Raw genomic sequence first — 25,436 nt, forward strand, 5'->3', positions numbered from 1 at the left:
GGAAGAGCCATGCATGTTGCAACACTGACTGGAGCCCTCAGGATAGCCCTTGTGGATAAGATGAGACATAAACACTTTCTACAAACACTTTCTACAAGTGTATTACATGTTAACACAGCCCACTACTCCATGATGAAACTGTCAATGTTGTGGATCATTCAGGGTAGATACATTAAGATTCCACAAAATAGGAGTTCCTTGCCTCCATACTGCGATCAGGATTGGCTTCTCACATGCATACCTCCTGACTTTTTCTGTTGTCTAAGTTCTTAAACAAACACTTCAACAACCACCACTCAAAATTTCAGAAAAAGCATTCACAATGTTTTCACCTATATTTCAGCACACTCACTGACTTGTCCCTTATTCTTACGTCCACATTTGCATATACTTTAAGTCCTTCAACTCAAGGAAGAATTTATAAGTAATTTAAAAACTTTTTACACAGCTATATATATTCTAAAACTATTCAAATACCTGTTTTGATATTGAAATTATGTACAAGATTCAGGAATGTGAACACAAATGAGCTCAACTGGTTTCTACAGTAATTCTAATTTTAAAAACCAGGCAAGTAAAGTCAATTTTGTTTCACATGTACCCTTTAGATTTACTGAGGAAGGGGCTAATCTCAGGATCCCTTGCATCTAGTACTCTTTGTACAAAAAGGCATTCAAGATTAATTTCTTGAAATAGTCCAATTTCAAGTCTTAGAAATAATGAAGTAAAGAAAAGGCAATGCAGTAGAAATTGGCAGAAAGCTATATCTGACTTCCAATTTATTTTATTTCATTACATTAGACTTACCAAATATAAGATGCAGTTGAAGCAATCTACAAACACTGTCAAGCAGGATCACTGATTGATCCACTACAATAATAAATCCGTTACTTAGGCTACATGCTTGTATCTTTGGATTTAACGAGGCCTGTGGGAGGGAAAAGCATGACTAAAATAAAATGTTTTTATACAGTTTAACAATGCTTACCAAGAGTATCATCATAGTCCCAAGCACCTACATTTAAAATTTGAAAAGACTTTTTTTCTTTTTTTTAGTCCATATATCTAATTAGTCAAACTTTTCTTTCTATGGTATATCAATCCATTCAGAGTCCAAAATAGGGAAACAGTCCAAGACTGCTAAGAAAGGGCAAGGGATTCTCATGAGCAAGTCTTTGTTTCCTAAGGATGGATCTTATGCCTGAAGGAGTCAGCAGGCATGAAAATAAACAAACAAGCCATGACTGGCGCAAGGTCTCAGTGTCTGGGATATGACGGCTCGAAGGATGCAAACAGGAGGGCTCACACCCCCACAGACAACAATAAAGAGAGCAGAACCAGTCAGATTAAAGCCCCGAGGAAATGCAACTCTGGTATGGCCACACCAGAAAACTGGATCCTTGTGCAAAATGTTCTGAGTTTTAAATATTGACAGCCAAGTCAACATTTTAAAAATTACTATGCAAGCCAAATAGGAGTCTCCGGTCTTCAGCTTCTGGTACTTGGAGCTCTGCACACAAACGTTTCTGGAAGCAGTTGGACAGCTCAGTGGTTGACAGTGCTCAATCACTTGCTGAGTAATCTTGGGCAAATGCCTCAACTGACCCCTCTGTACTCTCCTGTACCTACAACACTGGCCTGTATGAGCATTAAATGACTGAATTTGCGTAAAGGCTCAGAAGATAGCCCTGCATATATAATATCCGCTCAATCAGTGTTAACTGTTCTTAATCTTCCTTGGCTGGGTTTTAATCTAATCAGTTCATTTTGGGCCTGTTTCAACAGTCACCTTTTCCAGGTGAAATTCTTGAAAATGCCACCACATTCTGATGCTTAATACTTTTAATTTGCTTCTTCTGATAGCAAGAAGTTACCCCAAAGCACTGCAAAGAAGGAACTGTGCAATACCTTCCTGGGACGTACCCATACAATTCTCTCTGCTTGGATAGCTCTTCTTCCTCCTCCTCTTTTTTTTTAGGACTTTATTTTTTAAGAGTAGTTTTAGGTTCACAGGACAATTGAGGAAAGGTACAGAGAATTCCCAAAAATCCCCAGCCTCCACATATGCACAGCTTCCTCCATTATCAGCATCTCCCACCATTTGGTACATTAGTTACAACTGAAAAACCTATATTGACACATCATCACCCAGAGTCCATAGTTTATATTATAATCCACTCTTCCTATTGTACATTCTGTGGGTCAAAACAAACGTGTAATGACATATATCCACCATTATTATACTATACATTTTCAGTGCCCTAAATATCCTGTGCTGTGCCTGTTCATCCCTCCTCCCCTCAACCTCTAACCCCTGATAACTACTGATCTTATCACTGTGTCCATACTTTTACCTTTTCCAAAATGTCGTATCACTGGAATCACACAGTATGTCACTTTGGTTGACTTCTTTCACTTAGTAATAGATACTTAAGTTTCCTCCTTTCTGTGGCTTTATAGCTCATTTCTTTTAGTGCTGAATAAGAATTCATTGTCTGGATGTACCAGTTTATCTATTCACCTACTGAAGGGTATCTTGGTTGACTCCAAGTTTTGCCAATTTTAAATAATGCTGCTATAAACATCCATGTGCAGGTTTTGTATAGATACTAGTTTCAACTCCTTTGGGTAAATACCATGGGGTCCAACTGCTGGATTGTATGGTATGAGAATAATTTCGTTTTGTAAGAAACTGCCCCAAAGTTTTCCAAAGTGGGCTGTACCATTTTGCATTTCCACCAGCATGGAATGAGAGTTCCTGGTGTTCCACATCCTTGTCAGCATTGGGTGTTGTCAGTGTTGTTGATACTGGCCATTCTGGTAGGTGTGCAGTGATATCCCGTGATTGCTTTGTTTTTTTAAGGTTTATGTATTTTTTGAGAGAGTGAAAGAGAGAGAGCCTGTGCCATGAGTGGGGAAGGGGCACAGTGAGAGGGAAACACAGAATCTGAAGCAGGCTCCAGGCTCTGAGCTGTTAGCGCAGAGCCTGACATGGGGCCGGAACTCACAAACTGTGAAATCATGACCTGAGCTGAAGTCGGATGTTCAACCAACTGAGCCACCCAGGCACCCTATGACATCATATCTAACAAAGCTTTGCCTGATCCAAGGTCACAAAGATTATTTTGGATTGTTTTTAATTTCAAATTCTTCTTGTTTATTGCTGGTATATAGGAAAGCAGCTGACTTTTGCATATTAACCTTATATCCTGCGAGCTTGCTATAACTGATTTTTATTTTGTTCATTTATTTTTTAATGTTTATTTTTGAGAGAGAGAGAGAGAGAGAGAGAGAGAGTGTGCATGCACAGGGAAGGGGCAGAGAGAGAGGGAGACACAGAATCTGAAGCAGGCTCCAGGCTCTGAGCTGCCAGCACAGAGCCTGACACAGGGCTGGAACCCACAAACCGACAAACCGTGATATCATCACCTGAGCTGAAGTTGGATGCTTAACTAACCGACTGAGCCACCCAGGCACCCCTATAATTGCTTTTTAGTTTCAGGAGTTTTTTCAGATTTTCTACATAGACAATCAAGTCATGTGTAAACCAAGAGAGCTTGCTTTCTTTCTTCCTGTATGCCTCTTCTTTCTCTTTCTTGTCTTATTGAATTAGCTGACATTTCTAGTATGATGTTGGAAAGTAGTGAGAGGAATACCTTGCCTTGGTCTGATCTTACTGGGTAAGTTTCTAGTTTCTTACCACTAAGTATGATGTTAGCTGTAAGTTTTTTATAGATATTCTTTATCAAAGAATAGTTTGTTGATGTGAAGCATTACACCGATTTTTCCAGCTTTACTGAGATACAATTTATATCTAACATTGTGTCAGGTTAAGGTGTACAACGTGATGATTTAATATAGATACGTATTACGAAATGATTACCAAAATAAGGTGGTAATTACTACAACCATCACCTAAACATTAATTGATTTTTGAATGTCTAAGCAACCTTGCATACCTGGGATAAATCCTATTTGGTCACAGTATGTAACTTTTTTTATATATTGTTGAATTCAATTTGGTAATATTTTGTTGAGGATTTTTGCATTTCTATTCAAGAGAAATATTGCAGTTTTCTTTTCTTATAATATCTTTGCCTAGTTTGGATATTAGGGTAATACTGGACTTACAGAATGAGTTAGGAAGTATTTCCTCTGTTTATGAGTAAGGTCCCCAGAAAGAGGTCCTGCCTTTCAAGCCCTAAAAAATGCAACTCTTCTTTCTAATAATTTGTCTCTTCTTCATTTCATTTAAACCTTCTTTCTTAGAGAACGAAATATTACATTGACTAAGAAAAGTGGAGGGAACTTGGGCTATAATACTCTGAGAAAAAAATCAGATGTACTTTCTCTACAAAAAAAGAACCTTTGTTTATAAAAAAATACTTTATCAGAAGCAAATTACTGAAAAGGAGAATCTAAGTTTTTCTATAGGATTCAAACAATAAGGTTTCAAGCCTGGGCTGAGAATGGTAGCATTATTATTAAAAGAGGAAAGGGGTGCCTGGTTGGTTCAGTGGGTTATGTGTCTGACTTCGGCTAAGGTCATGATCTCGTGGTTCATGGGTTTGAACCCTGCCATCAAGTTATACAGTGTCAGTGCGCAGCCTGGTTGTGATTCTCTCCCTCTCTCTTTCCCCCTCCCTCACTTGCATGCGCACACTCGTTCTCTCTGTCTCAAAAATAAAAATAAACTTAAAAAATTTTAAATAAATGAAGAAAATGAAATGTAGAAAGAAATGCATGAAAAGGATAAATGTAACCTCAGCAGTGTGCTTAACTCATGGGTGGAGTATGGGAGAGCATGGGAAAAGGAAGAGACCTCAGGGGCTTCAACTCTACTGGTAATGTTTTATTTCCTGAGCTGGTGGTGGGTACTTTTTATATCACTTTATATACATTCTGTATGTCCAAACGTCAAGAAGAGCTATGAAATGTTCAGTTTTGGAAATAGTGAACTTAAGACAATAGTGGGAGAATTCAGATGGAAATTTCCAGTAACGTGAGACTGAAACTTGATTCCTCGAGAAAGTGCTGTCAGCATTTACAGAACATTTACCATGTGGCTACTAGGCTAAGTATTTAGCAAAAACGTTTTGAGTGAAAATAGCATCATAATCATTACCTTTTCAGAGGAGATCTTCGCTAGCAAATCAACCTGATATAAAGCGGTTCCATGTTCTTTTCTTGAGCCAACACTTAGGTACCCGCTTCCTGTATCATCACTTGTCAGCAACTCAATATCATTCCACATGTTTCTGAGATTGTCTTCCTGAGTCAGGAACCACTACTTTCCCTGTGACAATATGCAAAATAAGAGAACAAATTATATTGTTGCATAGAACACAGTTCCTTGGGAAACAAAAAGTTTTAACAAAAAGGACATATAGATATATATGTCCCTATACATATAGATGCATACGTATATATACATATATATATAAATCCAATGAAATCTCCTCTTTGTGTTATTTCTGCAGTCACTAGCTACTTTGGACCAATAAGATAAATGGAACTACACCTATGATTATCATTAGAGAACAATGTATTGGTTTAGGAACATAAATCTGATCTCAGCAATGTATCCTAGAGCTTCTAGTATTTTGTGTGCCTAGCTCGAAATTATAACAAGTTTTCATTTGAAATAAACCTTTAAGCAGGATAGCAATGAATAGTGGAAGCTCTGAAGTCAGACTATCTGGGATATCCAAGGATGGTTAAGGTTCCAGCTGAACTTTAAAAAAAAGTCTGTTATAATGTTTCCAGTAACGTACAGTAAATGAAAATAAGAAGGGAAAAATTGGATTGGGTTTCTGACTGCACCAAAGAGTATACATATAACCCCAGGACAGTCGCTTGAACATCTCATCAGCAAAGACTATATAACTCGTTGTATGTATGGCGTGTGGGATCAAATACAAAGATGGAAAAGAATCCCTGGATCGATCGCTGGTGGGGAACAACCTCCAAATAATTACAACTGTTTGGATAAGTGCTAGCAGAAATATGTTTTAAAATTTACAGAATGTACAGCACAGGGAAGGAATGATTTTTGACTTGGTGCTCCTTCATGTTTACGACACTCGTCCTGGATTTTGTTCCTCAATTCTCTGTAACAGAGACATAGTTGTACCTACCCACAAAGGTTGTTAGAGGAGTTTTAAATATTCACAGAATAAGGCTTGGTTCGCGGCAAGCACTCAGTCTTATGTGTTAGGTGACTTATTATTTTCATTGGTGGAAACAGGGAAGATTTAGGCTACGGTCACAGGACGTTTCTAAACACGGGAAAGAGTTCTTACCGAGAGTGTAAGGCCAAGAGCAAGAAGCCAATTATGCAAAGCTCGGAGGGAAAAGTGACGCAGGCCGAATGCACAGGCTCAGAGCCTGGAACGAGTCTGGGGCAGGTGCCAGGCCACAGCAAAAACGAAACAGTGCAGGAGCTAACGAATCCTCGACTTCAAGATTGGATTTTTATGCTCGGTGCCGCAGGGTAAAAGATACTAAGCAGACGAGTGACTTGATTCGAGTAACGATTTGAGGTCACTCCGGGTGGAGAACCGATTAGCAAATTAAACGAAATGAAAGTGTCATTTAGGCCCCCATGCATAAGTGCTCCCAGCTGGGCAACAGACCAGCAAGAACCGGCTTCAAATTCTCTCCCGCCAGCGTCTTGAGGGAAAAACGCCCCGAGGTGAGATGAGGCCGCTATTCCTTTGACGTGAACCCACCCCCAGGTCTTTACAGCAGCGCGTTTCCCCCTCCTCACCTGCAACTGCAGAAACTAAAGAAGAACACTCAAATTTACCGCCCCGCTTCCTTCCCCCGACAACTGTCCCTAATCTCTTCAGGTTCTAGCCCACAGGTTTAAATTGGCGGGAGAACACAAACCCAACCCCTTTTACGGCGGCCGGAGGAGGCCAAGACTGCTTTAGAATCGAAATAGGAAGTCGCCCCACCCTAAATTCCACCCGTTTCGATTTCCAGGCTGCGCATGCTAAGGGTACCTTCTTGGAGCCGCCCTCCTCCTGGCCTTACACGCCCCCTTCAAAAGAACAACCAATCACCTCTTCCAAACACGTTGCTATAGAGACTCTTATCACCACCCATTTTTTTTTTTTTTTTTCCCAGCAAGCTGTGCGACGCACCGGGCCTCATCCCCCTTTGTGCCATCCGGGTCTCTCGCGCGAGCGATTTAGTCTGTGGCGAAGCGTCGGGTCGGCCGCTACTGTTGAGAGCGGCAAGTGGAGGCGCCGCACTAGCGGCAAGGACTCTGGACTATGGCGGTAGGTGCCAACTCTGGGTTTAAAGCCGGGGATGTTTTTCTGCTACTCTCCAAAGAGTGGGTGAACGGCTCCCAGAGCTGTTGTCCGCGCGTGTGTGTGGACAAAATGGCGCCGCGGCCTTTTTCTGCGCCCGCCATCATGGCTGCCTGCTGTAGGGAGGGGGAAATGAGGCGGTGTCGATGGGGGTGGGGAGCCTCAGGGAGTGTCTTTTTTTTTTCCAGAACTTTCCTCATCTTTTTTCCAGCCCTGTATTCTTTCTGACCCACGGACCGGCGTCCAGTTTAGCTTACTCATTGTTAGTGGTTTATATTGAGTTCCATTAGGGCTTGGGAATTTATGTCCGTGTTGGGGAAGGGCTGGGGAAGAGAGAAAAAGCATATGGGGGGGGGGGCGAGGGTCTTGGAAAAGTATTGGGTCAAAAAGGCGTTGTCTGTAGTGGATAGAATGGGAAAAGAGTCATAGCAGGTTTTTTTGGTTTTGGGGTTTTATTTTGGTTTGGTTTGGGTTTTTTTGATTACGCTCAGTAAGATTCTAGTTGCATAATTTCAATTAGTGTTTCTTCTGTTAAAACCTTAATTTGTTTTTAGTAAGGACCTGAGGAAGATGCTGCTCAAAAGGAGTAAAAAAAATTCGGCTTAATTACGGGAAGGCTTTGGAGCTACGATTTCTGATTGTTCTGTTTCCGAAGAGGCTCGTGATGTAATCATTTTGAAGTCTTTGAAAAGCATTATAATAAAGCCTTATCATTGCTGTTGTTTCTTTAAATTTAGGAACCCTGCGTTGACCCGTTTAATTTTAAATAAGAACAATGGTGCTTAAAAAAAAAAAGTCTGCTTTTGAGTATAAGATGCCCAATTCTGGTGTATCACGTATTGTGATTACCTCATTTTTACTGAAACTTTAAAAAAAATGCAAGCATTTTGTATTCCTTTCCACTGGAAAGAAAAGTTCTGTGTACTCCTTTTCGAAAACAAGTAGGGCTATAATCATAACGAAAAATTTATTATTTGCTCTTTTATAAAAATTACGGTTTCTGGAATTAGGATGGTTTCTGCACTCCCCTCCTCCAATATTAACCGATTTTTGATAAGGTTTCAAACAATTGGAAGCCTTTTTTTATATTTGTGCAACTAATCGATGTAATGTTTTCCTTTGTTTAGTGTTTTGGGCCTGTTAAGGTACTTTAAATAAAGAATAGCATTGTTTTACTTGGGCTCAAATTTAAAAACGAAGCCATTTCAAACATTTGGACCTGCAGTGCCTCGTTCAATAAAAAGACACAGTCCCCTGGAGAAGTGGCCTAGTATTAGATTCACTGTACCTTCTTTGCACTGGAAAAAGATTTGTGTACTTGGTCTTGAGCGTTATTAGGGTTTAAAAAAAGATAAAAATGTTAGGATAACTGGTGGCCTTCTGAAAAAGCAAATGCTAGAGTAGAAGACGGCTTTGCAATTAGCATTTAAGATTCTTACGTACCTCTCTGCTAAATCGAAATAAAGTTAAGAACTTATCAGAGAAATTTTATTCAGTTGGGTTTTGTTTTTGTTTTTTGGGGTTTTTTTGGATACTTTTTATTAGGCTATTACTATAAAATAGCTTCATGGAAATAAGGGCCAACTGGCTACCTATCATTCATACCTGTTTAGTGTTAGGACGGTTTTTGTTCTATATATTTTACAGATGAAAATGGCTTTTTGGTATAAGTTATTAGCTTCTATTACTGGATGTCTTCCCTTATGCCATGGGCATTTGACTTCCCTATTGCCAGGCTTCTGTGATGCACGTAAATAAACTTGACTGAAAACTTGTACTACCTGGGCTAGATGCTGATTTTTCCGTGGAAAGGTCGTTTATAGTTCTAGCCATGATCTCTGAAAAAGTGAATGACATGTGCCAGTGGTTCTGCAGCATGCCCCCAAGAGGAGTGATAGCAGTGCTTAAGTTTTTGCAGTTTTACCAAGTGTAAGCTTTACTAGCACTTAACATCACAGACATCTCTGAAGTAGCCCATAAGGATAATGATGAGAAGGAGAATTAAAAGAAAATGGGAAATGTGAAAATCATGATTAACTGATACAGCTTGATTTATTAGAAAGTAGAGCACAAAGAGCATCTTAGGGGAGCTTTGCTGTAAGATAAAGTTGAACTCGAATCTATGCAATGAAAGCTTTCACCACAAAAATTTTATGATTCCAGAAATCACCCATACATAGAAAACTGATGAGACCCTTGAATGATTCTAAGAACCTCTCCAGTAGTTAGTTGTTTCCTTTGTTTGCTTTTTTTTTTTTTAAACCATTGTCAGAGGCTTAACACATTTATGTCTTTCATCCCAACTAAGCTTGTAAATCTTTCAGCATTTTATTCTTTGAGTCTAGCATTGAGTTTGGCACATTTGTGACTCTTCAGTAAATAGTTGTTGAAATAGTGCAATTTCTCCCCCTTCATTTGTTAAATTACTCCCCTTTTAGTTTACTTGGCATTTGTTTTCTGGACTAATCTTCCTAAAGGAAGGAGAAATTCATTGTCATGTGATTTTTTTTTCTTCCTGCTGAAAATTTATAGTGATTCCCTTTTTATCCAATTCAGATTTTTCTGTAAAGACCATGGTAGTAAGTATTCTAGACATTGTGGACAACATACATTTTCTGTCTGATTTCTTAATCTTTTTAAAAATGTAAAAACCATTCTTAGGTCAAGAGCCAAATGGTCCACCTTCTGAATACTACTGAAACGGTTTCCCCTGCCTTTTATCAAAATCTGATTTGGGAACAGTTCAGGTTTTAGCTTCTTGAAGCTTTTTTCTAGGACTCATTTAAATCAGTGTCTTTTTTGTATGATGCTGCTGTTTGTAATTTGGACTGCACAGTTAAACAGCCACAGAAATACTTTTTTTTTTTTTAACTGGAAATTAGTAACAAGAATTCATTTGTTTGATTGCTGTACTGAGTAGTTTGTTATGATGAGCAAGGCAGGTGAAATTGCCTTCTATAAACTGGAAAACAAAACTGATATTTAGATGAAAAAATCTAAGGACTCTTTGGAAAGTATACGTACAATTTAATTTTTTTTTTTAATTGCATTGTGAAAATTTATAAAATGCTTTAAAGCAGAAACAACTTAATGTTTCCATAGCCCAGAGCATATGTGAGGAGAGGCAGACCATATTTTGCAGTAGCACTGTGCCAGGGGGCTGTTTTCATTAAAGAGGGTTAATGAAATTAAGATTGGGTTCTCAGATAGGTAAGTTAATTTTCTGTTTATTCTTTTATAATCTAGAAGCATTCTCTCTGCTGTTTTCTTAGATTTTACAGACTTGAGTCTCTAAATTTTACCAACCTATTTTAAATGCTTTTTTAGTGTATGCTGTTTTAAAATAAGCATATTGGTAAAGTCAGGTAAATGACTTCACAAATCTGAAATGGTCTGTATTTTTTCTGTTTGAATGTATGTTCTTTGAAAATACTTGGAGCCCTCTTCTTCCCCCGTTTTTAAAGTTATGAAAATAAGGATTTTTTAAAGTTAAAGACATCAGTCTAATATATATTTTTGTTACTGGGTTATTCATTTCAATTTATTTAGGTTTATCAGGTACAACGAATAGGTACTTAGAAATTAGCCTTCTGATTTATTGATTTTTTTTTTTAACTCAAGGATCATTCTCTTCCCTCCCTTTCTTTTAAGAAATTGGAACATTTTAAATGTAATTAAGAACTTATAATCATTTTTCTTTAAACTTCTAGGCTAGTGACACAGAGCGAGATGGACTAGCCCCAGAAAAGACATCCCCAGATAGAGATAAGAAAAAAGAGCAGTCAGATGTATCTATTTCTCCTAGAGCCTCAAAACATCATTACTCAAGATCACGATCAAGGTCAAGAGAAAGAAAACGAAAGTCAGGTATGAGTTGTTGGAACTGTAACTACCACTATCAGCATTTGTTATAATCCATTTAGATGTGTGTGTAAAACATACATTTAGTTTTTGATACAATTAATGTTTTTTTCCCCCAGTTGAGAAATGAATAAAAGTACATTGGTGATTTTCTGGAGAATTTTTTAATTATGAAAAACATAAATGTCTTCATGGAGAAATTTATAACTTCTTCAAAGGCAAATATATGTGTATGTATATGTATATATACATATTTTTCAAAAATGTGTTTTTATGTCACAAAAATTATTTGTGTCACAATAATTATTTGTCAACCCTGAGATGTTTAAATTTCATTTTTTCAACATTGGGAAAATGTTTTTGAAAGCTGTGGTCTGGGCAGTGGTATGTTTTTCTGGAGTTCTTTAACATGCTTTGATATACAATACAAGAACGTGTTTAACCTTGTGTTTTGATTAATTTAATGTTAGAATATTTCTGAAGCAAGAGATTTTGGCGTTTTGAGACGTTCCTTACTCGTTAACCTGAAAAAGAATAGATTGATACGATATAGGAAGCGTGACGTTTTGCTGTATTTTTTTTTCCAACTTTTTTTTTTTTTTTTTTTTTAATTTATTTTTGGGACAGAGAGACAGAGCATGAACGGGGGAGGGGCAGAGAGAGAGGGAGACACAGAATCGGAAACAGGTTCCAGGCTCTGAGCCATCAGCCCAGAGCCTGACGCGGGGCTCGAACTCCCGGACCGCGAGATCGTGACCTGGCTGAAGTCGGACGCTTAACCGACTGCGCCACCCAGGCGCCCCTGTATTTTTTTTAACTAGTATTGCTATATAATGAAGAGGTTAAGTGAAAAGTAGAATGGTAATGAGTTAAGAGAATTTTAAGACCTGAGCTCTAGTTATTTATCCTTTGTGCCCACAGATAATTACCTATAAGATAGTTCAGATATATATTTTTACATATATATTTGAAACTGTACAGTATTAAAATCAGTTTTGAATGGAAATTATTCTAAACTATAGCATCCTTCTCACCACTTAAGCCAAATATAGTTCAACCTGTTTCTTTTTTTGCATTCTTGTTTTGTTTTTCTTGTGTACCTCTGTTAAGCCCTTTTATAAATTTTCTGTGGACTGGAAAACAAGATGGGGTAGTCAGAATGTTTTGTAAATTAAGAGTCTGTGACAAACTGAAAGACAATATCTGTTTTTGACTTGTCATGGAGGGTTTTTTTTATGTGGGTTTTTTTTTGTTTTTTTGGGGTTTTTTTGCTGCTTACTCTCAGTTATATCTGGTTTGTACAGATGGCTTGATTTGTTTCAAATACATACAGTTTTAACTAGAATAATCCCACCTTGCCATAAAAAAATAGTCTTTGAAAGTTAGTAAGTAGAATTTTAATTAAGCAAAATGGGCTAGAGTCTGTTAAGGGTCTGACTCTTGGTCTCAGGTTGGTGAGTTTAAGCCCCACGTTGGGCTCCACGCAAGGCATGAAGCCTGCTTTAAAAAGGCTGGGGAAGTGAAGCCTACTTTAAAAAGGCTGGGGAAGAAGGACTGGAAATTGTCTTTTACCTAACTATTAGAATTTGCTTTTGAGATATTTCTGGATCTTTATTTATGGTGAACTTTTGTATGTGTTTACAGATAACGAAGGAAGAAAACACAGGAGCCGGAGCAGAAGCAAAGAGGTAATTAATACTTTGTAGTGAATAGGCACTTTAAAATTCTTGTAAAATATCTGGTAGAAATGTTTGTGTGAATATATGATTTCATCAAGGTAAGTACCAAAACTTGAAATTTAAAAGGTTAATTGGGTTATAAAATAAGCATGATATGGATTCATCATTGTTCAAGAAGATAGTTGTTTATATGAAAAGTTCATTCAAAAATTATTAATTTTATTATGTTGTGAAAATATTCACAATAAAAATTTCATATGAAGATTATAATTGGTTTTTTTAGGCCTGTCACACAGAGCTTCCATTAATCTGAGGTCCCGAGTCTCCTTATGCCTGACAACTGCTCAGGATTTTTAAATAGCAATCATCTTTAAGTAGCAATATCCTAGAGATCCGTGGGCTACTTTTTCTTTATGGAAGGTAACGAGAGTCCTCTTTTCATTAGCAAACCAGTTCAATTTCCCTAAAAGTAGTATTGAATTTTGAAGTAAAAGGGTCTGTGAGGGACAGCTGGAAAGGTGGCGGTGACAGCAAAACTTGAGGAAAAAAGACAGCAGCTGTATTGCAGAGGAGTTAACTTGCTCGCCCACCTGAGAAGACAAGGGATGAGCCAACAAGGAAGAACAGAAGTAGGAGCCAAAAAGGGAGGAGAAGAATCTTATGGGGGCTGGGCAAGGGACTCCTAAAAAAAAAGAAAGAAAAAAACGTGGGCAGGGACTTCACCTCTTCCCCTAATGGAAGCTCTGTTAAATTTTTAATTTAGGAGAGTTTTTGTGAAAATGACTATTTTGTTTAGCTCACATGATAACATTTCTATAATAAATCATACTCAGCGTGCTAATGCGCGAAGAGACTGAACTGAAGACGCTGCAGACTCAGATAGCAAAATAATAAGCCTACTTCATGATAAGGTAACTATTAGTCATTCAAACTCCTATTTCCCTTAAGTATATCTTAAATCAGTTAAGGGTTTTAATGTTTTTTTTTTTAATAGTAATGTTATGTTTGGAAACCTGGATTGAAATAAACTCTAAAACCTTTGGAAGTTGAACCATTTAAAGCTTTTCCAGTTTGCCACTATATGGCAAAATCAAGGAAATAACTTTTATAAGTTCATATTATAGAGAACTGGCAATGAAAGTAAAATTTAGGTGTGTCTCCAGGTCTCTTGTTTTTCTGCAAAATATTAACTTACTATGATTCTTTTCAGATATATCATGCATGTTCCAAAATGTTTGGCCAAGTTTTTTGTTTTTAAGAAAAGTTAATCTTGAGTGGAAAGAAACATGCTATGGCCTGTTTGGGAAACATGAGATAAGTGTCCTGTTGTGGTAGAAAAGCAGTGTCCTGGGCATCAGAAGAACATGGGGTCTGGGTTCAGCTGCTACCATGTAGCTTTGTGACATTAGATCTTAGTATAGTCATACTTACAGTAAGGGGAATTTAGACCATCTGAATTTCCTTCCAGCTTTAAAATTGTGATTCTGAGATGTCTGGGATTTTAAGCCTTACCTAAAAGATGGGTTTCACAACTTAATGTGAGGAGATCTAATGTTTATCACTTGCTAATTTGGTGTGTGAGTGTAGGATGGAGACTTGATCATGCAATTAATTTTAGCTCAGTCTCTGAATGCATATTTTGTGAAAGCAAAAGTCTTGGTTTTAAATCTTTCAGAGTATGGGGAAAGTAGGTATTGTATAATGGTGTAGGGATTAATTATATTATGCCTAGTTTGATTTTGTAAAAATTAAAACAGATACGGTTGCCATTTTCTACCCTAGGTACATGAAATGTAATAGAACTCCAAGCCCGTTGGGATATTGCAAGATGAAAAGTGATTGCATCACAGTTTAGACATTGGGAGAAAAATCAAGAGCCGTCTTTTAGAGAGAATGTGGCAGTATAGCTTTAAAAAGGACACTTCAACTCTGCGTAAAGTAACTTAAATTGCAGAAAATACTAATAATTAGTAAGATTAATCTTATTTAGCTACCTAATTGAAATGCGTTTTCTGGTGCATTTCTTTGTGTCCTGATCATCTTTGTTACTGTTTTTAAACGTAAATGATATGTACTCTGGTTTTAGAAGTTGATGTATATATGTGTATGTGGTTTGTTTCTCTAAAAGGTTTATTGGAAAATTTTGAAAGCTTTGATGTGTATCTCCCTTACTCTTTTAGATTAAAAAAAAAGAAACATCAGGGAATCCTTTTTTCTGATAATGATGGTTTTTCAATATTATTTCAACATTGAAAATCATTGTTTTAATTGTGTTAATTTGGGGAGGAAACTGCATTTGGGGCATTTATAAAGACAAAGATTAGTAGTATTCATCTGCAACATTGGGTGATGTGAAACTAGATCATTTTTTTTATGTGCCACACACTCCTAAGGTTACTAATGTTGCATCTCAACATTTTTGTCTACTGATACCCATACTAACTCTCTTTGTTGCACTATTTTCCTGAAAGAACCAACTTCTTCTTAAAACAGGCAAGAAGACATGAATCCAAAGATAAATCATCTAAGAAACACAAGTCTGAGGAACATAATGACAAAGAACATTCTTCTGATAAAGGAAGAGAACGACTAAATTCATCTGAAAATGGCGAGGACAGACACAAACGCAAAGAAAGAAAGTCATCAAGAGGCAGAAGTCACTCAAGATCTAGGTCTCGTGAAAGGTAAGTACTTTGGGCATTTATAAGTGACTGCCATCCGTAGAGCTATGTTATGGAAAGCTTCTCATTAATCCAGCAATACCCAAACAGTCTTATTTAGAAAATACATATATTTGGTGGGGCATCTGGGTGACTTGGTCAGTTGAGCAACTCTTGATTTTAGCTCACATCATGATCTCGTGGTTAGTGAGTTTGAACCCCACGTCAGGCTCTGCACTGACAGGGAGGAGCCTGCTTGGGGATTCTCACACGTATGTGTGCTCTCTCTCAAAATATGAAAGGAGAAGAAAATACATGTGTTTGCTAACTTGACCTATTCTCTTGCCTACTGATGTCCATTAGTTGCCGAAATCTTTGGGACATTGTTACCAGATAAAGGCAAAAATGGTGTCCAAGACTGGGGGGTAAAGGATGATGATTCACACATTCAGTTAGTGAAGTGCTTTTTTGTTTGTTTGTTTTTAACTTTGTAATTTATCTGTTTCTTGTAGTTAAAAAGTTACATAGCTGAACTGTGTTTAAGCCAATAAAATCCTTTTACATTGTTGGTGTAGAATTTGCTGACTATACTGTGTGGTATAGGTGAAAAGGTTTTTTTTAGAGACTGGGTCATGGCTGAAATTTTGTGGGAATTTTGCTTTAAGAAGCAGTGTTTAACATCATGTTTGGAGTTTGTGGAAATAGGTGGTATCAAACTGGGTCACAATTTTTCAGTAATAGATTAACTTGTCATCTTTAAGTTGCATAAATACTCCGATGAGGCAATAGTAGACTTTAAACTATTAAACAGAATCTTAAGTTGGGGTAGGATGCATTGCATTTTTGGCATGTTACAGCTTTACTGTGTTTCCTCTGAGGCATCATCAAATAAGAATAAAGGCCCATTTGTTATAACTTCCTTCATTAAAAGCTTCAATTATCCTTTCTATATACAATACAGAGTAGTTTATAGCCTGATTTGACAGCACACACGGTAGATAATTCATAATGTCTGTAGTTTGAAAAGATACATCTCTAAGTAACTACAAATTTGTGGGCTTTATTTTTAGGCGTCATCGTAGTAGAAGCAGAGAGCGGAAGAAGTCTCGATCCAGGAGTAGGGAGCGGAAGAAGTCAAGATCCAGAAGCAGAGAGAGGAAGAAATCAAGATCCAGAAGCCGGGAAAGAAAACGTCGGATCCGATCTCGATCCCGTTCAAGATCAAGACACAGGCATAGAAGCAGAAGCAGGAGTAGGACAAGGAGTAGAAGTCGGTAAGTAGTCATGATCATGAATAAAATTAGATAGGTCCCTCACAGGGTCTGTTTATCTTCTCTCACTATGAAAACATCAAAATTGTGGATCAGAATTTTATTTAGAGTTATAAAATATATTGATCATGGGGCGCCTGCATGGCTCACTTGGTTAAGCATCTGAGTCTTGGTTTCAGCTCAGGTCATGATCTCGTGGTTCATGGGTTCAAGCCCCATGTTGGGCTCCCCACCATTACTGCGGGAGATTGTCTCCATCTCTCTTTATGAAAATAAATAAACTTAAAAAAAAATTTTTTTTATCACATTTTGACCAATAAAGAACAAACCTGAACATTTGCATAGCATTCTTACATATACTTATTTAATCAGATACTCTGTGAAGTGTAGGTAGGAATAGTCCCATTAAAATCATAGTAGCAAAACAATTGTTTTGTGAATTCAGACCATTGGACTTAACCTTAAGTAACTTGTCTAGGAAGCCTCAAATGATACAGTTATTAAATAGTACTGTCAGGACCAAGTCCCAAGTGTGTCTGAATACGAGTGCTTAACCACCCACCACACTCTATATGCTATCTCAGACATTCAGAAAGATGAGCTTATTCAAACCTGACTTGTTTGAGGGGAGGCTTTAATTTGTTGAGACAGGAAGTGAAATAAGAGAAGGGCCACCTGGGTGGCTCAGTCACGTGAGCATCCTGACTCTTGATATTGGCTCAGGTCATGATCCCAGCATCAGCTCCATGCTGAGCATGGAACCTGCTTGGGATTCTCTCCCTCTGCCCCTCCCCCCATTTTCTCTAAAATAAAATAGAAAAAAATTTTTTAAAGCACAAGAGAAAAAATGTAAATATTCAGAGGATGTATTTATAATTGTATTTACATAAGGCGGTTATTAATAGCGTATGTATATGCAGAGGTCCTGATGTTAAAGTAATAGAAAAGCTTTTTTGTTAGCCTACTGCTCAAGTTAGTCTGTAAAGACTGAAATACAGGTAAAAGTAGACTGTGCTTATTACAGTAACTTGGTTTATCACTTTTGATCACTATATCAGTTTTTTTTTTTTTTTTTAATGTTTATTTATTTTTGAGAGAGAGAGAAAGAGAACACAAGCAAGGGAGGGGCGGAGAGAGAGGGAGACGCAGAACCCTAAGCAGGATCCAGGCTCCTAGCTGTCAGCACAGAGCCAGATACGGGGCTGAAATTCCCAAGCTGTGAAACCTGAGCTGAAGTTGGATGCTTAACCAACTGAGCTACCCAGGCATTCCAGTATATCAGTAGTTTTAGTTTGTAATAGGTTACTAATTTGAACTTTACCAGTTATGAGGTTTAGTGAATTTAGGGTAAATGGATTTCACCATTAACTACCATAATTTTTATTCTCCATTTGGACAATACAGGCCATTATTTATGGCATTTCTAGCTTTTTTTTTTTTTTTTTTAAATGGCAATTCTAGTTTTGGCCACTGTTAATCCACTCTGATTGCTGCCTGTTTTTTGTTTTATTTTTAATCTTTAATTTTCCTAATTCTTTTGTTCTGATAACGTGCTTTGGATTTTTAACATTTATGAACTAATTCATTGTAGATTAAAATACTAGGAACATTTAAACTATGGATCTTGCTACTAGGGATTTATTCTATATATTCACCTATGTAAGCATAAAATAACAGTATAAAGTCTATCTTTGTAACACTGTAAGAGCAAAAGACTGGAAACATTCTAAATGTCTGTAACTGGGATGGTTAGATGAACTTGCAGAAAACTAGCAGCACGTTCAAGGAACCTTGATACCTTGTGGAAGCTGTAGGGCAGAGGTGGAGAGGAAAGGGTTTGAAGTATATTACCTACTGTTTGGTACCCATGTAAATATAATTGGTTTTGATTAAGTGAGGTAATTATTATTACTTGGCTGTATTGCAACATGTGAAATATGATTTATCACAGAGATAGAAAGAAGAGAATTGAAAAACCAAGAAGATTTAGCAGAAGTTTAAGCCGAACTCCCAGTCCACCTCCCTTCAGAGGCAGAAACACAGCAATGGATGCACAAGAAGCTTTAGCTAGGAGGTTCGTATGTTTTCTATTGATGTGTTTTTCATTTTTTTCAACTGGAAGTAGATACTCAATTGTGTGGACAAAGTGAATGGTTTCAGAGTATAAGTTAAATGATTAAATCTAGCTATGCTATTGTGCCAGCTGTGATGTAGAACTAATAAGTAAGTAATTTGTTAATTCTCATTTTAAACATTTACCAGTTTGTCCAACTGGAGAGATTACAATGTCTGCAACAGTTTGTTTTTTTCCCTTCGTGATTAACTTTCATTTTTCTCAAATTTAGGCTTATAAATACTTTTGGTTTGCAATTGAAACTCTTAAAAACTCTTAAATTTCGCCTCTGAAATTGCTTAACATTGCAAGGTGGTTTATTTGATCTTGTAAATTTTACTGCTGATAGCATGAGATTGTTGTATGGTTTAATTCTGAAATAATGTCAAAGATGTTCTGATAATTGTGGGATGACACACAGTAGGGCTGTCTGGCCAAAGCGTGCAAAATCATTGAAAGAACTGCCTTATAGAGAGAGGGAAGAAGTAAAGTAAAATCCAAGTGCTTGTTTGCAGGTTTTCCCATATTCTGAAAACTATACTTTTGATTTGGGTTTTTTTTCCTTATGAAATTGAGTTTGTATTTTTTTTTTCATTACAAAAATACAGTTATCACAATGTAACCTGATGGGCTGCTGCCCTGTGAACCCAGCCTGGCAGAAACTCCAGCTGAACAGCAGCAGCAGCAAAGGTGTGAGCTCGCCCCTTCTTCATTCCATTCACCTTAGTGAATGGTGTTAATTCCAACCTGCAATGGCCATTTTAAATATGCAACCAATAATAGTCAATTATATTTTCTTCCTGAAACTAAAATCAACAAAATTAAGAAGTAATTTAGAATAGTATTGAACTAATCTATAAAGAATAGCTGATTAAGCCTGGCCAGTATTTTTTTAAGCCCTGTATTCTTATTAAGTTGGGTGTGTTCTAATTTGGGGCTTTTATTACTTTTGAAGCTGTTTCTAGCATCTAAAACTATTTTGACTTAAATAATCTGCTTAGTGATTTTCAGATAAATTTATATGAAATAACTTTTTTCAGAATACCAGATTGCTCTTTGGCTAATTTGAAGTTTGAAGGGAAATCTTTGGTTAATAAGAAACTGTAGTATGTAGACCGTTGTTGTTCCTTTTTTAAAAAAATAAGGACGAAATTTTTAGACTCATTTGAAAATATTTTTCACATATGTGGACCAACATTTTAATGTTATCCCTAATCAGAAACTTTTATCCCCAAGGACAAAATCAAGTCTGTACTGTTTCTTTGTTGCATATGTGATCAATAAATGGGAATAAAATTATAGATTGTTATATTCATGTAATGTAAATTTTAGCAATTGTTAAAGTGAATGCCCATTTGCTATCACTGTATTTTACTACTTGTAGTACCCCAAAACAAAATCTTTTCCCTAATTTTTGTCCTTTTATACCAAATTGAAGGAGGAGGGGGTGGCTTTTAACTTATGATTGGGAAATCAGTAATCCTTTGAAGAAAAGAGGCTTCTCTTTCAGGAACTCATGAAGATGGTATTACTTACAACTTGCTATATAAGAAATAGATATTGGCTTGACAGTATGTTTAGTATATGTATGTATTAGTGAATTTAGAGTGAACCAGAACCTGTTTTTCTTTCATTTGGAGATGAATTTATTTATGTTTCATGTTTCCAGTTCAAGACTGAATAATTTTTATTTTTTCAAAATACTCTCCGTGAGAACTGTGTGTAAAAACTATTCCAGTTTTTGGTTATTCCGTGAATTTAAAAATGTTTAAAACAAGTACTGAAATAGTTCTTTTAACTGGCTGATATGTTAAGAACGAATGCTTTTTTTTTTCCCATATTCAGATACCACTGTGTTAAATTTAATTTAAAATTCTATATTGTCTCGTGTCTGTACATGTGGAGAAGTACAAAGATAAATAATGGTTTTATATTGAGCGTTATTTTAAATTCAATGCAATTGTTATTGACAGGTTGGAAAGGGCAAAGAAATTACAAGAACAGCGAGAAAAAGAAATGGTTGAAAAACAAAAGCAACAAGAAATAGCTGCAGGTAATTTATTTTCTTTATTATGGAAGTGTATGGCATTTCCTTATAGAAAATTTGAAAAATTCAGAAAAATAATGGAAGCAAATCACCCGTGATCTTTGCTAGCCAGCAGTGCACAGTAAACCTTTCTTTGTTTTGGTTAATGTTACTGAAATGTGGACAACTTACTTTTTGATGTTAACTTTCATACCTCATAATTTCTTCGTGCGTATATGTTTCTTAATTAGTTGATGGACGTAATTTTGGCAAGTGAATAGTCACTGTTCTTGTTTAAACTTTAGCCGTACTGCACGTCTTTTAGTCATGATTTTTGAGAAAATGCAGTTTAATAAAATGGCTAAACCTGGATAAGAAATCAAGACTTTCGACATAACACAAACATTGCCTGATTGAAGATGATCAGAGAGTGCTTGTTGAATTGTATGGAATGTAATCTGGAAGGTGTTTTTTTGTTGACATTTCTAGTTAATTGGTGGTGCTTGAAATTATCTAAAATTGTACAAATTGTTATTTTCCTCAAAACTTTCATAACTGGATTGCCACAATATTAGTAATGGAGAGAACTTTTTAAGCTTATATCCTGGACTGACAGAAAAATACTTAGAACAGTCTGTTCACAGAAAATTGATGCAGTTCCTGACTCAACCATTTAAAATGGAAACACCAGGCATGGCATTTAACCTTTATAGGACTTGGGCTTAGTATTTGTTTTACGTGTGTCTACCTTAATATCTTAAATACTCGTTTAAGAACAAATAAATGTCTTAAATCCTTTTGTAAGCTTAAAGACTGTAAAAATGAAGGTTTTTAGGGGTGCCTGGGTGGCTTAGTTCAGCATCTGACTTCAGCTCAGGTCATCTCACGGTTCCTGAGTTCGAGCCCCATGTTGGGCTGTTTTTATTGTGTTACAAGTTAGCTACAAGCACCATAGTTCATTTTCATTGAAATCATGAATCTTTTTACTGTTTGTAGAATCCTTACTATTTTCAGATACGTAAAGTATGTATAAAGGATCACATCCAGGAAGTCTTATAAGTACGTCCAATAAATTTTTACTAAACTGTTAACTGCTTTATAAACTAACATGCATTTCCTTATTTTGGTGAAAATATTCTGCCTTTTTGTAGATTAGTTCTTACATGTAAACGCACTGCTGTAAATTAGGAGGTTTGCTTTGCTTAGTCTAGAAATCTGTACTTCCCTTCTCTTCAGCAGCTGCAGCCACCGGAGGTTCTGTTCTCAATGTTGCTGCCTTGTTGGCATCAGGAACGCAAGTTACCCCTCAGATAGCTATGGCAGCTCAGATGGCTGCCCTGCAGGCTAAAGCTTTGGCAGAGACCGGAATAGCTGTACCTAGCTATTACAACCCAGCAGCTGTGAATCCAATGAAATTTGCTGAACAAGAGAAAAAAAGGAAAATGCTTTGGCAGGGCAAGAAAGAAGGGGTAAGTTCTTTAATTCCTCTTTATTGTCATTTATACCTATTAAGTAGTTGTTCAGAGCAACAGTGGATTGGAAAGGATTGGTTTGGGTTTATTATTCTGCAAACCTGATTGGAATAGTTTAATTTACCACAGTTACTTAATTTTGGAAAAAGCATGATCTAAGTCCAGTTTTAGGAAAAAACAAAAACAAAAAAACAGTATTCCTGTAAATTTATAACGGGTGAAGAAGCTGCTTCTTAGCTTAAGTTTTTTCCATGAAGGATATAATGTGAAGTACTTCTATTTCTTTGTTTCATTACATTGTAATAGGAATCTTAAAATAATGATAATGATAAATTCCATTGGTGGAATGCCATAAATGCTGTTGTTTCTTTTACAGAGAGATTTAGTAACCTGATAAAAGAGAACCTAAATTTTATGTATTCTAAAAGTTGAGTGTTTCTTAACAGGACAAATCCCAGTCTGCTGAAATATGGGAAAAATTGAATTTTGGAAACAAGGACCAAAATGTCAAGTTCAGGAAACTAATGGGTATTAAGGTGAGTTACATGGTTGGAATTAAAATTCGTATTAACATTTTCAGGTTAACATTGTTCCTCCATCTAAAAGTTATTTCAGTAATGTGTCAACTTTGGGTTCTTTCTGATGCTTTCTTGTTAATGTTCTTCAGATTAATTTCACAGAATTATGTTATCACTAGTTAGTTGACAATACAAATTATTCAATTTAAATTAACATGTTGATTATAACTTGCTTATACCTTAGATGAACCATTTTTAAGATTGTAAGTTTTACTTAGTAAATAAAGTTTCCAGGGAGTTTTTTTAAATTAAGACATAGATTTTTTTGTTTCAAGTTTTTATTTAGATTTTTTTTTCCCTGAGTAAAGTGTAAATGTACAGGTCCAGTATTAGATTTAATATAACAATTGGGAAAAATTCACAAATGCTCAGGTATTATTACTTAAGGGAATGTGTTTTTTCATCGAAAGGGTATTTGGCTTAAAGCAAGCTGCACTGAACTGGCTGTTTTGGAACAATGCCAGAGGACCTTTGCATCTGCTGCTAGCTTCCCTGTCCTTTTCTTCCCTCAGGTCCCTGCATCATTCTTGGTTTCTGCTCACATGTCAACTTCTTTATAGTCCTGTCTCACCTGCTTTTTTTTTCTTTTTTTTTTTTTTAATTTTTCAATGTTTATTTTGAGACAGAGCATGAGCGGGGGAGGGGCAGAGAGCAAGAGGGAGACACAGAATCCGAAGCAGTTTGCAGACTGAGCTGTCAGCACAGAGCCCAGCGTAGGGTTCCTATTGACAAGCCATGAGATCATGACCTGAACCGAAGTCGGATGCTTAACTGACTGAGCCACCCAGGCACTCTTCACCTGCCTTTTTAAAATAGCGTATCTCCTGGTCCTTCCCAATACTTAGAACATTGCCTTGTACTTCATACGTGCTAAATGGATGAATGGGAGCTAAATAAGGTCAAATCCATATCCTAAAAAATGTGATTTATCATAAGTACTGTCAAGTGAGAAAAATCTTTTTTCTCATCTGTGTTAATTTTAACAATATATTTTTTATCTGATGTTTAGAGCGAAGATGAAGCTGGATGTAGCTCAGTTGATGAAGAAAGTTACAAGACTTTGAAGCAACAGGAAGAAGTATTTAGAAATCTAGATGCTCAGTATGAAATGGCAAGATCACAGACCCACACACAAAGAGGAATGGGATTGGGTTTCACATCATCAATGCGAGGAATGGATGCAGTTTGAAAAAGATCAGACCTACTGTTTGGGACTTTATAGACTTCTGGTTCTGATGTCAGGTCCTTGTTCACCAAACAGCTAGCATTCTAGCTTGCATGGGTGTTGCATTGACTTTAATTTATTGAAAAATACGATTTTTTGTAAATATCAGATCAGTGATACTGGTGTTAGTGTTGTAATCAGGTTAAACACACTTCCATTAAACTTGACAGGACTATAGAAGGACAATATTTTTTAGTTCATGAATTCTACTTTTCAAATATATAAAAGCTGCAGGTGGGATAAAATCTCATACATGGATATTTCGTGTCCGCTGTCTTGTGTACTTTTGTACTTAACCTTGTACAGTTATTTTCATCTCTTGAAACATGAAAGAAATGTTATGTAGATGTTCTTTAGAAGATCTGGCCATTTGGTACATAATCCAGCACAAATAAGCTGGGTGGTGATGATAATAAAAATGGTTTTCTCAAAACTGGTGTTACTTTAAGTTACCTGGAATTCTTATTTGAATTTGTTTGATGGGTTTTGTAGCATTTTGCAATTGCTATTAGAGAACACTAGGTAGAAATTCCTTTTTTTTTTTTTTAACAGTTAAATATGCTCTAGGCAATACCACGGTGAGCAAAAATGTAAAAAGTTGGGAGGAGTAACAAACATTAAATTAATACTGTTTTCCTACTTCTCTAAGGAACAGAATCGGTGTTCAATATTTGTTCAATATTCCATGTTATTCAGGAAATAGATTAATACACTAAAGGGATGTAAGCACTTTTATTTTAATAAAGTGCCTTGTAACAAGTTCTTGGTATGCCCTTTGCTCATTATCCCTTTGAAGTCTTCACTAGTACTAAAATGTTAGAAAACTACTTTGTCACTAAATTAAATAGGGCATAAACAGGGTGGAGGGGGAGAACGGCAGAACTTGTAATTCATTTGCTTTTATTACTACAAAGTCATAATTTTCACCTTTCCCTAGAAAAATTCGTTGGAAAACAACTTTCTAATGTAGTAGCACAATACAACAAGGGAAGCATGCTTAATGGTAAAAACTTAACACCTTTTTTTTTTTTTTAATTTTTTTTGAATGTTTATTTTTGAGACAGAGACAAGAGGATGAGCGGGGGAGGGGCATAGAGGGAGACACAGAATCCAAAGCAGGCTCCAGACCGAGCTGTCAGCACAGAGCCTGATGCGGAGCTCGAACTCACCAGCCTCACCAGCCGTGAGATCATGACCTGAGCCGAAGTCAGACGCTCAACCGGCTGAGCCGC

General features: G+C 36.6%; 2 protein-coding genes and 1 long non-coding RNA gene across 10 annotated transcripts in view; 2 read left to right on the forward strand and 1 right to left on the reverse strand.

Annotated features, from left to right (window-relative positions):
- The window catches only part of KNTC1 (kinetochore associated 1), a 72,794-nt gene extending 65,412 nt beyond the window's left edge, over window positions 1–7,382 (reverse strand). Inside the window, exons 1-3 of one of the 4 annotated variants that reach the window (XM_027044315.2) lie at window positions 7,149–7,382; window positions 5,126–5,296; window positions 808–928 (exon numbers count right to left, since the gene is read on the reverse strand). In XM_027044315.2, coding sequence (XP_026900116.1) covers window positions 808–928; window positions 5,126–5,254 — 250 coding nt within the window. In that variant the 5' untranslated portion in view covers window positions 5,255–5,296; window positions 7,149–7,382. Of the gene's footprint in view, window positions 1–807; window positions 929–5,125; window positions 5,297–6,302; window positions 6,690–6,769; window positions 6,948–7,148 lie in introns of those variants that run through there. The other 3 variants (XM_053206774.1, XM_015063798.3, XM_053206773.1) reach the window with 3 other exon arrangements.
- Window positions 7,129–24,964, forward strand: RSRC2 (arginine and serine rich coiled-coil 2). 5 transcript variants are annotated; one of them, XM_027044316.2, is made up of 10 exons: window positions 7,129–7,286; window positions 11,030–11,186; window positions 12,825–12,868; window positions 15,331–15,543; window positions 16,590–16,793; window positions 18,742–18,864; window positions 20,877–20,956; window positions 22,166–22,398; window positions 22,848–22,937; window positions 23,989–24,964. In XM_027044316.2, the coding sequence occupies exons 2-10, from the start codon at window positions 11,106–11,108 to the stop codon at window positions 24,166–24,168; spliced, it is 1,248 nt and encodes a 415-aa protein (XP_026900117.1). In that variant the 5' UTR covers window positions 7,129–7,286; window positions 11,030–11,105; the 3' UTR covers window positions 24,169–24,964. The 5 variants fall into 5 exon arrangements, with proteins under 5 accessions (XP_026900117.1, XP_026900118.1, XP_014919279.1 ...); XM_027044317.2 differs by having other exon boundaries at window positions 22,169–22,398; XM_015063793.3 differs by having other exon boundaries at window positions 15,353–15,543.
- LOC113595170 (uncharacterized) lies at window positions 7,293–10,198 on the forward strand. Its single transcript, XR_003415644.2, has 2 exons — window positions 7,293–7,581; window positions 7,874–10,198. It is a non-coding gene; the product is annotated as an uncharacterized LOC113595170 (long non-coding RNA).
- Window positions 24,965–25,436: the final 472 nt, after the last annotated feature.

The sequence above is a fragment of the Acinonyx jubatus genome, chromosome D3 (assembly GCF_027475565.1).
Source record: "Acinonyx jubatus isolate Ajub_Pintada_27869175 chromosome D3, VMU_Ajub_asm_v1.0, whole genome shotgun sequence".
NCBI lineage: Eukaryota > Metazoa > Chordata > Mammalia > Carnivora > Felidae > Acinonyx > Acinonyx jubatus.